General features: G+C 48.8%; 1 protein-coding gene across 4 annotated transcripts in view; it reads right to left on the bottom strand.

The window, feature by feature from the left end:
* The window catches only part of sema4f (sema domain, immunoglobulin domain (Ig), transmembrane domain (TM) and short cytoplasmic domain, (semaphorin) 4F), a 56546-nt gene that overhangs the window by 26815 nt on the left and 12231 nt on the right, over positions 1 to 17500 (bottom strand). Inside the window, exon 1 of one of the 4 annotated variants that reach the window (XM_084691040.1) lies at positions 9524 to 11406. The exons of the other annotated variants lie outside the window; for them this stretch is intronic. Coding sequence (XP_084547166.1) covers positions 9524 to 9614 — 91 coding nt within the window. The 5' untranslated portion in view covers positions 9615 to 11406. Of the gene's footprint in view, positions 1 to 9523; positions 11407 to 17500 lie in introns of those variants that run through there. 4 annotated transcript variants of the gene reach the window in all.

Below are 17500 nucleotides of genomic sequence, written 5' to 3'. Positions count from 1 at the left end.
AGGGTAGAGGTAGGATTAGATACTGTAGAGGAGGAGAGAGGAGGTAGAGGAGAGCAGGGGGAGAGGGATAGAGGGGGAGAGGATCTAGAGAGGGGGAGAGGTAGGAGTATAGGAAGAGAGGTAGCTAGAGAGGTATGTAGACTAGAGAGGGGGTAGAGGAGAGATGGGGTATTAGGACCAAGAGAGGGGGAGAGGAGGTAGAGATTCTAGAGGAGAGAGGGGGTAGACTGTAGGGTAGAGGGGGAGACTCTAGGAGAGAGGGGGAGAGGAGGAGAGAGGGGGAGTAGGAGGAGTAGAGGGAGAGGAGAGATAGGGAGAGGAGGAGAGAGGAGGAAGAGGAGGAGAGGGGGAGAGGAGGAGAGGGGTAGAGGAGAGGAGGGGAAAGGCAGGAGAGAGGAGGAGAGGAGGGTTTAACAGCAGTGTTAAGACCACAGCCCCCCTGCCTCTATAAGTAGTAGAATCTCCAGACCTTCAACTGTCTGGCTTTTGACTGGGAAGTTATGTGTCCTTATTGACCCAGCTTTACACACACACACACACACACACACACACACACACATGTAACCCCCTTCACACCACCCAAACACTGTCTGCAGGCTCAGATCTACCTAACACACACACACACGTGCATGGTGAAAAACAATAGAAGTCAAATTAAGCTTACAATGACCTTGCCTTTGTTTACTTTAGCATTCACACACACACACACACACACACACACACACACACACGTGACAGCCAGGGTAAACACCTGTGTGGCTGTGTGTTACCTGAGGAGGAGGAGCCTGTCAGAAACATGAGAGCACAACTGAACAAAGACACATTCAGCTAAGTAGGCCACCTGTGTCTCAGTGTGTGTCTCAGAGTGTGTGTGTTGCCTTGGCCAGCACAGGCCAAAGCTAGATTAATTACTGTTAGCTCATTCCTGGCAATGGCCAGTATGGCTTTGTGTCTGTCTGTGTGTGTGTGTGTGCGTGTGCGTGTGTGTGCACCCTTTATCAGCTGCTGATAGAAACAAGGCCAACTGAACAGAACCAGGAACACTGGTCAAAACCCTGGACCCCCCTCCCTCCCCCCTCCCCCACACACACACACACACACACTCACATGCATGCCCACACACACTGTGTCCATTAGCACACTGATATTGAGTGACCAGCAAACCTAAACAGAGCCTGGGTGCAAACTCTCTTAATCCACTTACCTCCCTCCCCCCTCTCTCTCTCCCTCCCTCCCTCTCTGTCCCTATGTCTCTCTCTCCCCTCTCTCCCTCTCTGTATCTTTCTCTCTCTAAAGGGAGGGGGAGGGAGAGCCAGGGCTGCAGAGTGGGTTTATGTAAAGTGCTGAACAGAAAGGGAGATAGATGGTGTTTTCCAGCCAAACAGATCCCATAAATAAAAGACTCACAACTAACAACAGGAAGTTGTTACCCATCTTTATATAATACATCCAGCAAGCAGCCTAGCCAGACTGGGACTGGTCTGTCCGTAGAAAAACCTTTTAATATCTGTTGACTAAACGTCACTGTAGACCATGGGATCTAACAGTGTAAAACACTCACACACACACCCTGCTGGTTCTGTAAGTAGGTCACCTGACTGAGCAGTTCCTTTTCTCACACACAAACTTCCTCTGGCCGTAAACACTCAGCACTTCCTGTCTAGTAAAAGACAGGAACGTTGTGTGTGTGTGTCTAAGAGAGAGTGTGTGTGTGTCATCCCATGAACACAAATGGACAAATGTCTGAAGTTTGTCCAGCAACACCACAAAGCAGTGTGTGTGTGTGTGTCTCAATAATCGAATTCATCATAATGCTCCCTGGCACGGTCTACATAAAGGCACTTAGCTGATGAGATCCCACTGTGATGTCATCACTGTGATGTCATCAAAATGCGTCACAGAACAAAGACTCCACTACCTCCACCCTCCCTCACCCTCTCTCCCCCACTCACACTCTCTCTCTCTCTCTGAAGATGAAGATGGTTTGGGTCCTTTTATGTTCTTCTTAATAACGCTCTGAATGGAACACAGACTCCATTAATAGGTTCCCACTGTGAAGTCAAAAGGCAGTGTGTGTGTGTGTGTATTATGTGTGGTGTCTGGTGTGTGTTTGTGTGTGTGTATGATGTGTGGTGTGTGTGTATGATGTGTGGTGTGTGTGTGGTGTGTGTGTGTGTCTGTAATGGAGCTCTTACCAGACCTGTCCCTCATTGTAAAATCAAACAGAGATGAAAGCCTGGTGTCTGTCTGGGGCTAATACCCCCAGGACTGACACACACACACACACACACACACACAGAGAGCCACACCTTCAATTACAATAATGTGGATCAGAATTAATCTACTTTTACAGGACGGCTGCCTTGAACCAATATCAGAGTGTCTGTGTGTGTGTATGTGTGTGTGTGTGTCTGTGTGTGCATGTGTGTGTGTGTGTGTATGCAGGCAGGGAGTGGTAGATCTAATGTACCAAGGTTACTCCAAAAACAATTCTGAAACATAGCCAGCCCTCCCTCCCTCCCTCCCTCCCTCCCTCCTTCTCCCCTCCCTCCCTCCCTCCCTCCTCCCTCCCCTCCCTCCCTCCCTCCCTCCCTCCCTCCCTCCCTCCCTCCCTCTGGTATGGTTAACCTGGTATTTTTGACCATAATGCATATATTCTTGTATGATATTAACGGTAGGAAGGAAGAGAGAGAGAGAGGGGGTAGAGAGAGGGAGAAAGAGAGAGAGAGAGAGAGAGGGAGGGGGTAGAGAGAGAGAGAGAGAGGGAGGGGGTAGAGAGAGGGAGAGAGAGAAAGAGAGAGGAGAGTCAGACCATCTGTATCACAGATTCTAAATGAAATCGTTAAAACCTGTTTTTCACCCTTTTATAATTTCCTCTTTAATTCCACAACCACACGTACACAACCATCAACGCAGACAGGGTGTGTGTGTGTGTGTGGGACCCAGTCTGCTTCCAGACTTCACAGTCCAGATGGCCTTCAAGTAAGTGTGTGTGTATGCATGTGAGTGTGAGTGTGTGTAAGTGTGTAGACAAGCATAGCATAGCACAGCAAAGTATAGCAAAGTAAAGTATAGCATAGCATAGCAAAGTATAGCATAGCAAAGTATAGCATAGCATAGCAAGGCCATAAGAGTCCTCTCAGCTCTCCTGTGGTAAACCCTCATGTTTCTCTCCTCCATCTCATCCCCCCATCCTCAGAGCTGCAGCACCCTCACTCCCCCGATACCAGGTCATCCTCAGAGCTGCAGCACCCTCACCCCCCAGATACCAGGTCATCCTCAGAGCTGCAGCACCCTCACTCCCCAGATACCAGGTCATCCTCAGAGCTGCAGCACCCTCACCCCCCAGATACCAGGTCATCCTCAGAGCTGCAGCACCCTCACTCCCCAGATACCAGGTCATTCTCAGAGCTGCACCACCCTCACTCCCCAGATACCAGGTCATTCTCAGAGCTGCACCACCCTCACTCCCCAGATACCAGGTCATTCTCAGAGCTGCACCACCCTCACTCCCCAGATACCAGGTCATTCTCAGAGCTGCACCACCTTCACTCCCCAGATACCGGGTCATTCTCAGAGCTGCACCACCCTCACTCCCCAGATACCGGGTCATTCTCAGAGCTGCACCACCCTCACTCCCCAGATACCAGGTCATTCTCAGAGCTGCACCACCCTCACTCCCCAGATACCAGGTCATTCTCAGAGCTGCACCACCCTCACTCCCCAGATACCAGGTCATTCTCAGAGCTGCACCACCCTCACTCCCCAGATACCGGGGGATGAAAGGATGAAAGGAAGGAAGATTGGACAAGGGTTTCAATTCTCCAACATCCTCTGTAATAGAAATGTGTACAAATGCAAATGAGTGTGTGTCCCTTTGTCTCCATGGCTGTTTCTATTAGAGGCTGAACACTTTGGAGTTTAGCAGCTCCTAGCACTGGGAGAGAGGGAGAGAGGGAGAGAGGGAGAGAGGGAGGGGGTGGAGAGAGAGGGAGAGAGGGAGGGGGTGGAGGGAGAGATGGACTGAGAGAGAGGAAAGTGATTTCATTAACAGATCGATCCATGTCTGTTTGCAACGGAAGATCTATTCAATACACACTGAGTAGGAGCAGCATGTGTGTGTGTAAGTGTGTGTGTAAAAAGAGGGCGTGTGCATGTTCTTTGGAATATTCATTAGAAATCCTGTCATCGTATAGTTCCATGCCAGCCAGTACCATAGAAACCAGAACAGGAAGAACAGCCGGGCAGTGTGTGTGTGTGTGTGTGTAACAGAGAGAGAGAGAGACAGAGAGAGAGACACAGAGACAGAGAGAGAGAGAGAGAGAGAGAGGGGGGGGGGTACTCAGTAAGATGAGGGCTGGGCTGGTATGATTTACTACACTGTAACAGAGACAGGAAAGGCTAGCTTTGTAATAGAATGACTCAGACATACACACACACTTACAGTAGCTACGGGCAGCCTTGCCAGTGGTTTTATTCAGGTTAGTCATTAACAAGCTTCTTGAAGCTACTTAAAGATCACAGTGTGTGTGTGCGTTATGTGAGAGGGGTATAGGTGTGTGTGTGTGTGTGTGTATGGGCGTGTGTGATTTTTACAAGGTCTTAATAACCACCAGGTGTGTTACCTTGATGAGATGTAGAACAGTAGCAGTAACTCAGCATGACACTCTCTCTCACCTGGGGGCGTGACTGTGTGTCTGTGTGTGTAAGTACAGTGTGTGTGTGTGTGTAAGTACAGTATGTGTGTATTTGCATCCCCTGTAGAACACGCCCTCTTCTGTGGAGTTCTCACACGCTCGGGGGTTTAACATTCCCAGCATCCCAGCTGCAGTTCCTCCAGTCCGACCTGCTCAGTCAGGACTGCTGCTGAGGGCCACAGTGAAGGTGTGTGTTTACACCACTTTCACTTTCTGCACAGCACATGGACAAGTGTGTGTGTGAACGTGTGCGTGTGCATTTCCTTCCCACGCCCCCTTTCTCCTCCTTCATTCAGACAGAGAGATGAGGGGAAGAGACAGAGAGATGAGGAGAGAGCTGGAGAGAGGTATGGAGAGTCTGTCTGACAAACTGACGTATTACAGCTTTAGACTAACATAGAGCGTTCCACACGCACGCACACACACACACGCACACAGACACACACACACACACGCACACAGACACACACACACACACAGACAGACAGGAGGAGCAGGGTCAGGCCCAGACATACTGTAAACACGGTTCCTGTATGTCCAGGCAGGAACACACATGACCCGAGCCTACATCACATGTGTGCTCCTGACTGGTCTGAGAGCTGAATCACTCTGCTGTTACTGTTAGAGCCTGCCTGGTCTTCAGGTCACAGTGCTGTTACTGTTAGAGCCTGCCTGGTCTTCAGGTCACAGTGCTGTTACTGTTAGAGCCTGCCTGGTCTTCATGTCACAGTGCTGTTACTGTTAGAGCCTGCCTGGTCTTCAGGTCACAGTGCTGTTACTGTTAGAGCCTGCCTGGTCTTCAGGTCACAGTGCTGTTACTGTTAGAGCCTGCCTGGTCTTCAGGTCACAGTGCTGTTACTGTTACAGCCTGCCTGGTCTTCAGGTCACAGTGCTGTTACTGTTAGAGCCTGCCTGGTCTTCAGGTCACACTGACATCCTGGAACTACAGACCCCACAACTACAAGTCTACAATCACAACCCTAAACCTAGAACCCAGAACCTGCTCACTCATTTAGTAATCAACAAACACTCTGCTCACCTTAATTTGTCAAACAAATACCAGACAGGCAGGTAGGTCAACCAATCAATGGATGAGTCTTATTTACCAGCCAATCAATTTGTGCAAATGTGTCTCAGGCCAACTCCCAGAGGAGTTCTTGCATTTGATTGGCCGTACCCCGGTTCAGACCAATCGCAGTTCTTGGAGGGCCGAGGGTTAAGTGGAGGCTGTCAGCGTAGTCACGGAGACGAGGTGACCCCCCTTGACCTCCTGGTCTCGACTGTGACCTCTACCTCCATGACTGTCTGGACACACACACACTCCTGTTTCTGAAAGCCGGGTCACCTTGGGAACAAGGAGTGTGTGATCAATACTGATCAGAGTAGATGAGGATGGATCTTCTCATGATACACTGAACACAGACAGAGGAGAGAGGGAGGAAAGGGAGGAGAGGGAGGAGGGATGACGGAGGAGGAAAAAAGGAGGGATGGAGGAAGACATGAGCGTTCAAACCTCCTACGACATCCTTGACCTTCGACTGTGTGTGAGTTAACCATTCATCACCAGCCTACAGTATGGAGATGATGGAGAGATGGAGAATGGAGGGAGAGAGAGGGGGGAGAGAGATGGAGGGAGAGATGGAGGGAGAGATGGAGGGAGAGAGAGGGGGGAGAGAGATGGAGGGAGAGAGATGGAGGGAGAGAGAGGGGGGAGAGATGGAGGGAGAGATGGAGGGAGAGATGGAGGGAGAGATGGAGGGAGAGAGAGGGGGGAGAGATGGAGGGAGAGATGGAGGGAGAGATGGAGGGAGAGAGAGGGGGGAGAGAGACACAGAGATTCCTACATACAAAGGAATGTAAAGCAATCTGCTTACGTAGATTGTATGAATGACCCTTGACCTTATGACCTCTATAATCATCAAACGCCTATAGTGTGTGTGTGTGTGTGTGTGTGTGTAAGAGTGTGTGTCCAGCAGCAGAGTGACAGCCTCTTGTGTTAAAAACATTCTCGACCAGACAATGGAAGACTTGACTGGAACCTGAAGAATTTATGAATGAATCTGACAAAACAGCAATGAGACGACCCCTCCTCTCTTCTTTTCTCTCCCCTCCTCTCTTCATCCTTCTATGTCTCTCCCCCTTTCTCTCCTCTCTCTCTCATTCTCCTTCCATGTCTCTCCCTCTTTCAACCTCCCTAACCTCAGCAGTCAACCTCAGCAGTCAACCTCTCCAACCTCCCCAGCCTCCCCCAGCCTCTCCCAGCCTCTAGGTGTTCACAGTGGTGAGGTGGTGTGTGATGTCACAGTGGTGTGACCCAGGGACCCTACACCCCCCCCCCCCAGTCAGGGCCCCCTAAGTAGACTCATGTGAAAGGCATTAGAACCAGGACAGAGAGGGGGGGGCAACCTTCTGCTACTGTTAGCACACACACACACACACACTGACACACACACACACTGACACACACACACACTGACACACACACACACTGACACACACTGACACACACTGGGTGGTCAATTGATAGGACTACTTACATTCGACATGTTATTCATCCAAAGTTACATTTCATACAAACAGCCACCACTGCCACTGCGTAACGTCAGTACAGCTGAAGATCATGTGTCGTCATGACAGTGTTTCAGAACAGGTCAGGTGTGTCGTCATGACAGTGTTTCAGAACAGGTCAGGTGTGTCGTCATGACAGTGTTTCAGAACAGGTCAGGTGTGTCGTCATGACAGTGTTTCAGAACAGGTCAGGTGTGTCGTCATGACAGTGTTTCAGAACAGGTCAGGTGTGTCGTCATGACAGTGTTTCAGAACAGGTCAGGTGTGTCGTCATGACAGTGTTTCAGAACAGGTCAGGTGTGTCGTCATGACAGTGTTTCAGAACAGGTCAGGTGTGTCGTCATGACAGTGTTTCAGAACAGGTCAGGTGTGTCGTCATGACAGTGTTTCAGGGAACAGTGTGTGTTTACCAGACAGGTGACATGGAGGTGTCAAACACACACACACACACAGGTTCATGAACACACACACACACACACACACACACAGGTTCATGAGCACACACATCCTCGTGTGACTCTCCTACCAGGATACTCAGCTTTAATGCTGACAGGCTGGATCATGACGACAGACCATAATACTCTCCAAAGCACATGTCCGTCTGCTATAAGCTTCAAGTGAATAAAACAAACACCCTTATGCAAGAGGATTCCTGTCTCTCTCTCTCTCTCTCCCCCTCCCTCCCTCCCTCTCTCTCCCTACAGTGTTCTACCTACAGCTACACTGTCACACATGCTGTCCTTGCCTACAATGTGTCAACATCCACCCTTTCAAACACACACACACACACACGTCACCCAGCATGTCACATAAACAGGCCATATGTGACTTCATAAACTAACAGTTTGTAACAGTCTGACAGTTGACAATCTTCTTTTTTCTAAAACCTCAGACATGTTCGGTCTTCGTTGTAACCGGACGTTGTAACCGGAGTTGGGCTACGACTGCAGAGACACTGCATTCATCCATCATCATCTGCTCTCACAGGACGGAGCGGTAAACGGTTTCCCGACGCTCCTACGACGGCAAGTACCGTTCTATGTGGTATTCTAAAGCGCCCCCGAAAAACATCCAATGTGTTCTAGAACCTCCGTCTGACGCCATGCAACGCAGCGCCATGCAACGCGGCGGCCAGGTCGTCAACGTACGTGGCGCAAATCTTCAAATCTCCTCCTTCCCGCTGCGGTGGTCACATGCCCCGGTACAGTCCACGTAGTCACTGCCAGACAGATGGTGCTCACAGTATGAGGATAGAGACAGAGAGAGAGGGACAGAGAGAGAGCGAGCGAGGTTTCCACGTATATACAAGACATAACTATCACTTACAGCTCTCTCTGGACGGTTTTAGCCTCTCTATTTGGCTGGCTTATTGTATTGTTGTGGTGGATATGCTGTCTGGAGCACATGCTAACGACTTGTTTCTCTGGAACCGGAAAGCACGAGAGAGACTGGCGGAGACCTCCAGGGTCACGGGTACAAAGGAGAGACTGTTAGACCGCTGCTCCAGTCCCATCCACTCAATGTCTCCGCACTCGGACACAACACAGAGAGAGAATCCTCTGTGGTATCTCTGTCTCTCTCTCTGTGTGTGTGTCTCTCTCTGTCTCTCTCTCTCTGTTTCCCAGTGTCTCTCTCTCTGTTTTCCTGTGTGTGTCTCCTTCTCTCTCCAAGTTACAAACTCAAGGGCACTGATAGCAACAAAACAGACACAGCCAAAAAGGTGTGGTAAAAGCACGTGAAATCTCTGGACACACGCACACACACACACACACACAAGCCCACCCATGGTTGTGTCATCACTGAGAAAGCTGCAGTTGACAGATTAATACCGGTCTCACACCTGTTCATAATCAAACAGCCACCAGACTCGCAAGACGCATACAACTGTTATAACAGAAGGAAAGTGAGAGACAGATTCTAAATCTCAATAGAATCCCAAAGATTCCGCTCCTGTAAAGTCCGTAACATACCAAAAAATAGCTAGAGATTTGGAATTAGGCCTATTAATGTTATAAAGAGCAACGACATTTACTTTTCTGGACTAAATCTTGTCATCATCTATCAGTCTGTATGCAGGATACCCAGGTGTTGTCACGCGCTTGGCTCCACCGGTTCACAAACACAACCTCCTGAATCATTTTCTGTACAGCGGACTCCACAGACAACAACGTCACCATTATTCACGAGGACTGTGTGTTTCTCCACGTTGTATAGCTTCAATCGGTTTTAGTCCACCGAAGAACTGAACAATCACTCACCTCCAAGACTCGCCAGGGTCGCTGTTTGGGAACCGGAGAGGAAGAGGCAGAGCGCGAGCAGTCTGAACGCCAGCCAGCCGAGCGCCGTCATGTCAACCGAAGTGCAGGTGCCTCTCCTGGACCGGGGGTTTAAACTGCAAGGTCCCGTTCTCAGCTCCGTGACATGCTCGTGCAGTGCGGGCTCTGTAGGCTAATCTCCGGTCTACTTCCAGTGAACGGTGAGCTGTCGCTGCTCGGTAAAGCGCACGCACAGGGTGTAATCTCAAACAACCTAGAATATATTCAACCCCCCCAAAAATATGCCTTCGCGGCAGTTCTGGACTGATAAGAACTGACAGGAGCGCGCGCGTTCAAATATGATTGTCAAGTGTACCCAACGGAAGAATTAAAAATTGCGAAAAGTCTTTCTTTAAGATGCAAATTGTATAATTACGTGTAAGTCATCTTCATTATCAACTCCGTGCAAAGTAAACCAAAGTTATGTTTTTTTTTCAGCATGGTTTTCGTTCTGCAATCACGTCCATTCTACAGAGAGCTCCTTCAGGGAAACACAGGCGCGAGACGTTCTCTCTCTCTCTTTCTCTCTCTCCGGTCCGAATCCCCTGGCTCGAGCTGTCCCAGGGCTGGAAAAAAAACGTCCAGATTTAAACATGCAGATATATTAATTTTTACGAGACGCTGATAACGTATCAAGTATATCTCCACGCAACAACATAACAACCGGCAAAACCGGAATGAGTATGTTGTAGAAACCGAGACGTAGCCTGTTCGCTGTTTCTGTGTTGCTTGCTGCTCGAGCGCTCGGTCGGTCTGACGGCTGAGCCAGTCTCGTGCCCCGCCCCGCGTGCAAGAGGACAACAGGTATGATGTCACAAGCCTTTATATACTTTATTTACTCGTAATACAACTTATTTTTGAAACTCACAAACGCACAATTTTCATTGGGACATTTTATCTCTGATTACTAACCAAAGCTGGATAAATAAACGAAATCGTATATTTTAATACATTTCAAAAGGGTGTAGCCTAAAAGTGATAATTACAAAATGAATGTCAATTTATAATCTTTCGCTGTCTCGAGGCACCTGTCAAAGTGGGCTTGCGCAGTGAGGACTGAACAGTAGGCTCGCTGAGGAAGGATAATTAGACACAAGTGTCGGATAAACGCCAGCGTCAAATCCTTAGAGTGTTTTCAGTGTCTGGTGAAGGGGAGGAAGGGAGGCAACCGCGCGCTGTCTGTTTACTTATAAAGACCTCTACTCAGCTACGGAGACTCAACTCGGCACCCATCTGTCTCTTTCTCTCTTTTAATCTGCGCGAGAACTACAACATCACAGGGGGCGCGTGGGTGACTGGTGACTCCCCCGATTTCACGGGGCAGGAGTGCAGACTTGTACCCGCCGCGAGGACAAAAGCAGAGGGTCGGATTAAGGGAGGACTAGCAGGAAGAAAGAAAGAAGGAACAAAAGAGATGAAGAGGGGGTCAGAGGTAAGAGAGAGAACAGAAAGAAAGACAAATATACAGATCAAGACGTTGGAACCGTTGGAATTTAAACAGCAAACAGAACGCGTGGACCCGAGCCTGCACCTATTGTGAGGCGCTGAGAGCGAGCTCATTAGAAAGTGTCTGAAGTTGAGCTTGTCCATAATTGTTGACATCGGTGGCCTGACGACAGGAAATGAACTGAGGGCGAGGGGCGTGGCTAATGTGTGTTGGCGTCCCCTGTAGGACAGGTGAAGTCATAGCGGTCACGATAAAAACGTTATATTAAGATTAAGCATAACTATAATCAAATCGTTTCTGAAAAATGTTATGCTATAGATACATTTGAGCCCCCGATATGGTGCCCCATACGTTCCAAAGATTTTAGCAGGTCTAATATGTTTTCATATATCCACACACACAACCCACATTCTCACACACACACACACACACACACACACTAACATGCACATGAATCAGAGACAGGAGCCAATCAGAGTGCTGGGGCATGTCTTAAAGGGATTGTCACGGTTACTTATTTGTCCCTACATTGTCATTCATACCGTGTTTCTGCCAGGCTTCAGACCATGACCCCGCACACATTTGGATCATTTGTGTGTGTGGGTGTGTACGTGTATTAGGGAGTGTGTGTGTGTGGGTTGTGTGTGTGTGTGTGTGTGTGACACCATGTCTGATACAAATGGATGCTCCTATGGAGAGGTGGAGAGGGACAAGGAAGTAGTATGATGTCAGGGCACGCACACACACACACACACACACACACAGAGTGAGAGACACACACACATACACAACCTTTTGTGAGAGCAGCAGCTGTAAGGAGAAATGATTGGATCATAAATTAATTTATGCAGGAAGATACAGGAAAACATATGACTCATCCACTCATCCATCCATCCCTTTATATGTCCATCCATCTGTGTAGTTAGTCTAACTTAGTTTACACAGCAGATGGGAGGAGGGGGGAGGAGGGGGTCACTAAGAGATTTTGGCACCAGGGCCCTTGGGGGCAAGAGGACACACACACACTCTCACACACAAACTTACTCATTACACTAACAGCTTTCATTAACTAAATGAAAAAGGAAGTTGGTGCTGAAGGGTGCTCTCGCTCTCTCTCTCACCCACTCTCTCTCTCTCTCTCTCTCGCTCTCTCTCTCACCCTCTCTCTCTCGCTCTCTCTCTCACCCTCTCTCTCTCTCTCTCTCTCTCACCCTCTCTCTCTCTCTCTCTCACCCTCTCTCTCTCTCTCTCTCTCACCCTCTCTCTCTCTCTCTCTCTCACCCTCTCTCTGAAAACAGAAAAGGATTGTTTTATCCAAGTGGATTTAATGTGAGAATGTCTCAATAAAGAGCATCAAAAGTCTCTTTATCTCTGCCATCTCTCTTTCTTTCTCTCAGCTGTTTGTTGGCTCAACTACAGACAGTGTCTGACCATCATCACCATCATTGCACACACACACACACACACACACACACACACAGCCAGATGGGGACTATCAATTATTAAGGTCTGATGAAGATGATGCGGTGGTTCACATTAAGCAGATTATGCTCCCCTGAACCCCTCTTCGACAAGACACCTCTTCTTACACATACCCCCCCCCCTCCCCCCACGCACGCACACACACCCGCATGGGCAATGTAAAAGAGAGAGAGAGGAAGAGAGTCTAAAGCTATGAAGATATTCTTCACATCAATCTATCTTTCTGTTATAAATATGCTATGTATTCTGTGCAAAACTCACAACTGTTTCCTATATGAGTAATTTGCTGGAATTGTAATAGTACAATTCTAAGTGATTGTCTTTAGCTTGTGAGAAGGAGGGCGAGAGGGAGGAAGTGAGGTTGCTGTGGTGTGTGAGAACAGAGGGCTACCTTCACTAATGAGGGGGGGGGGCAGGGAGGTGTGGGGGGGGCAGGGAGGAGGTGTGGGGGGGCAGGGAGGAGGTGGGGGGGGGCAGGGAGGTGTGGGGGGGGGCAGGGAGGTGTGGGGGGGGCAGGGAGGAGGTGGGGGAGGGGCAGGGAGGTGTGGGGGGGCAGGGAGGAGGTGTGGGGGGGGGCAGGGAGGTGTGGGGGGGGGGGCAGGGAGGTGTGGGGGGGGGCAGGGAGGAGGTGGGGGAGGGGCAGGGAGGAGGTGGGGGGGGCAGGGAGGAGGTGGGGGGGGCAGGGAGGAGGTGGGGGGGCAAAAGGGTGATTGCTGAAAGCTGTGATTGAGAACACAGTGGGATTTTTGGTGGGCGTTGTGATTTACCGCTTTGTGTGTGTGTGTGTGTGTGTGTGAATGGTCTAGGTTTAGAGTGTGTATTGTTGGAGTGTAAGGTTAGAATGTCACATAGCTCACTCACCTCACAACAACAATCTCCAGTGATTAGAGGAACTGCTGGACTGGGGCTGAGCTGGAGAACACACACACACACACACACACACACACACACACACACACACAGACAAGAGATCATTGACAGTCATAATTGCATGATACTCACCCAGATTATGGGGTATTTCCTGGGATAATTGCTGAGGCCAGATTACTGGATGTGTGAAAGACAGATTATGAGATGAACAATGACAGACATGCAGATCAAAGGATAACAAACATGTTTCTGTTGTCTGGGAAACCACATGGCTGTAGGGATGTGGACTGGTGTGATCCTCACAGCCAAACCAAACAGCCGATGGCGATCTGAACTAGCTGCACATGTAGATTATAACAGGTATTTGAGAGAAAGAGAGTGAAAGAGAGAGAGAGAAGGAGAGACACAGATAGAGACAGGAAAAGACAGAGACGATGTTAGGTGAAAAATGTACAAACAATCAGCCTCAGTAATCAAGCCATGAATATGGATAAACCTCAGAAAGGAGGGGGATGGAGGGATGAGGGTTAGGGAGGAAGGGGATGAGGAGGAGGGGGAGGAAGAGAGGAGAGGGATGGAGGGATGAGGAGGAGGAAGGGAGGAGGAGGAGGGGGAGGAAGGGAGGGAGGGAGGAGAAAGGTGTTGACACTGGAGATAATAGGAGAGATGAGTTGGAGAAGGAAAGAGAAGGGGGGAGGAGAGAGACGCTGAGAGACGGGGTTCTAACGAGAGACGAGAGGGATGAAAAGATGGATAAACCATACGGGTCTTAAATATGTAATTATGTGACTTATGGAAAAAAATAATCAGTTTTTAGAAAGTGTTCCAGATGGCTGGAGAAAGGATCACACACACACACACATACCCCCCAGTGAGACCTGCTAGGACTCCAGCAGTACAAACACACACACAAACACAAACACACACACACACACACACACACACACACTCCCACCCCAGTGAGACCTGCTAGGACTGCAGCAGTACTCTCTATGGGGCCTAAGAGGCTTTGAGGTTATTTAGGGCTGATTAAAAGGAGGTCAAGCCTTTAAAACAAGAACCCAAATATCCACTGTGTCCCCTCAAACCCAAATGTTCTCACACTGGTATCAAGCAGTTCAAATGCACTCTCCCTCCCTATATTTGTCTCTCTCCATTTGCCTCTCACTCTATATCCCTCCCTCTTCCTCTCCTTCTCTTTCCCCTTCCTCTCTCAGCAGTATATCCACCCTGACACTCTTTCGTCAGCGAGAACGAGGGATGAAAAGAGAGGGAGAGGGCAAGCAAACGAGAACTGAAAAATGGGTAAATGTCCAAAAACATCACATCCCTCCTTCCTCAGACGCCTGGAGCTCACCCAGTCCCCAGGAGAAGGGGAATATAACCCCCCCCCCAACACACACACACACATTCACACAAAACTTAAATTCACACACGCACACACACACAAAATGTAAATTCGCGCGCACACACACACACACACACACACTGGTGCCCCCAGCCCCTTGCATTGATTTAATTGGACTAATTATATTTGCTTAAGACTGGCCCGTCTCAGTTCACAAGTTTTAATTGGCCGTTAATTGAATCCTACTGTGTCTGAACTGCCCTGGGGTACAAACCCAGAACACCAATCCATTCTTAAAATGAAGGTACCAGGCCGGAGACCATTTGATTAAATACACAAAAAGAAATTGCCACCAGCTATACTGTGATGCACACTGTTTGGATTTAAATGCAGATTTGATCAGGGATCTTATTCACACACACACACACACACTCACACAATGCCTCTTTCAGTTTTTAATGATAAGGTTGGTTTAAAGGTGCTTTCTGTTCATTATGAGATTATCATTAGCATGAGAATAGCTGGTTCAATCCCTGTAAATCAGTGTCCTGTCACTATTAAACACAGTCATTTTACATGACAAGCTGTTGCATGGAGAACATGTATTCACTGGAAGGCTAAAATGATTTGTTGCTTCTTGAAAACCAGCCTAACCTTCACCATCCCCCTGTCTGGCTCCATTAGTGTTCCACCAAACTAGCCTTCCCTCCCTCCCTCTCCCCTCCCCCTCCTGCCACTCTCCCCAACTCCCCCTCCCCCTCTCCTCCTTTTTACACCAAAATATAAAATCTGATATGGCAGGCTGTGTATCTCTCTCCCTCTCTCCCTCTCCCTCTCTCCCTGTCTCTCCTCTCCATCTTCTCTATGCTTTTGTTCATTCATAGTGGCCTCATATCGCTACCATGGCAACCGCTTGTACACATTCCGCTCTGGGAGAGAAAGAGGGATATGGAGAGGAGAGAGATGAAAGAGACAGATAAGGGGGTTGGAGAATGTGAAGAGAGTGAGATGGAGAGAGAGAGAGAGAGAGAGATACAGAGAGAGAGAGAGAGAGAGAGGGAGAGAGAGAGAGAGAGAGAGAGAGAGAGAGAGAGAGAGAGAGAGAGAGGGAGAGAGAGAGAGAGAGAGAGAGGGAGAGAGATACAGAGAGAGAGAGAGAGAGAGAGGGAGAGAGATACAGAGAGAGAGAGAGAGAGAGAAAGAGGGGAGAGAGAGAGAGAGAGAGAGAGAGAGAGAGAGGGAGAGAGATACAGAGAGACCACCTTTACATCCTCATCTACAGGTAAGTGGAGGAGAAGAGGAGCAGGGTTAGGACCCTGAGGCTGGGAAGACACCACCCATCTGCCATGTTGGCTCACAGCCAAGCCTGCACTGTGGATCCAAGATGGCTTCCAGTTGCACATGTCCAGGTCCAGAACAGACACCGGAAAATGTCACTGGAGAAGGACTGAGGACAGCCAGACCTTATCACAGAGACCGAACAAGAGATAGAGAGAAGGAGGGATGATGAGAGGAGAGAGACTGGGAGAGAGAGAGATTATGACTATGAGAGAGAGAGAGGAATATTATCAGTGACAGAATGGGTTCTAGTTGCAGAGCTGTCACACACTGGACAGACTAAAATCCTCTAGTAGATTAATCATTAGTACAGGTCATTAAAGAGAGAGGGAGATAGAAAGAAAGAGAGAAAGAGAGAGAGGGAGATAGAGGGAGAGATGGAGGAAGAAAGGGGGGAGACAAAGTTAACTTCGTCTTAGTTAATGTGGGTTAGGGGCATGAGGGTTCAAGTTTTTGTGTGTGTGTGTCCAGTTTTCCTAACCTGATTTTGATGTCATTCACGGCTGGTGATGCCGTCAGAGTGAAGGGAAACATGGGAGTTCTAGAACTAGATTTTGAGATCCCGACGTTCTACACAGAGGATTCTAGAACCGGGGCAGGGTTCCAGAATGAGGCAGTCTCTGGTGTTTTCATCACCAAAGCTGCTTCTGGGTGTTGTCCTTTTCAGAACTCTCAGATGCTTACAGGAAGCTTGTCTGTTGAGACAATTGTTTGTCTGGCATTAGTGCCACTATTCACCATAGGGTGTCTGATCCTAGCCAGCCTAGCCTAGGCTAGCCTAGCATAGCACAATGGTAGGGGTACAGAACTAAGGAGCTGAAGCTAGTTACCTTAGCCAGGTCTATCCAAGTGGACATCAACCTGCTAGCTATCCTAGCCTATCTTATCCTAGCCTAGCCATCGTAGCGTAGTTGCAGGGGTATGTGGCTGTTGTCTTATCCTGCCTAAAGTGATTTTCAGGGGCTTCTACAGCCTACCTTAGCCTAGCCTCGTGTCTACTGGAGGATTGCATCGTTTTACATAATCTACATGAAATTCAACATCGTTGAATGCAAATCTGCTCTGTAAATCCACCAGTGTGGTTTTAATCAATATCTTCTAATCTATGTACTGAGATGACGATGGATCATAACTGCTAAAGAAAATGGCTGTTTATCCTGTCTGTGTGTGTGTGTTTCTGAGTGTAGATAAAGAATAGGGCTGTTTATCCTGGCTTTGTGTGTCTGTTTCTGAGTGTAGAGTACAAACTACTGATGACAGTGTCTGAGGGTTAGTATCATTAGTGGTAGTGTCTTTAGTGGGCTTTCTAGTCCCACTGCTAGATTAGGGGGGCTGCTAATCCCAGGGATTATGTCCTTGGATTGAGATTAAACTCAACGCTAGGGATAACCGGGTGACAGTTTCTTTAGCACGAGTCCACGAACCTCGAAGGCAT

Source organism: Hypomesus nipponensis, chromosome 25, assembly GCF_054491055.1.
Source record: "Hypomesus nipponensis isolate SF chromosome 25, ASM5449105v1, whole genome shotgun sequence".
NCBI classification, from domain to species: Eukaryota; Metazoa; Chordata; class Actinopteri; order Osmeriformes; family Osmeridae; genus Hypomesus; species Hypomesus nipponensis.
Note: the sequence above shows the minus strand (reverse complement) of the source record. Positions and strands in the feature narration are given on the sequence as shown.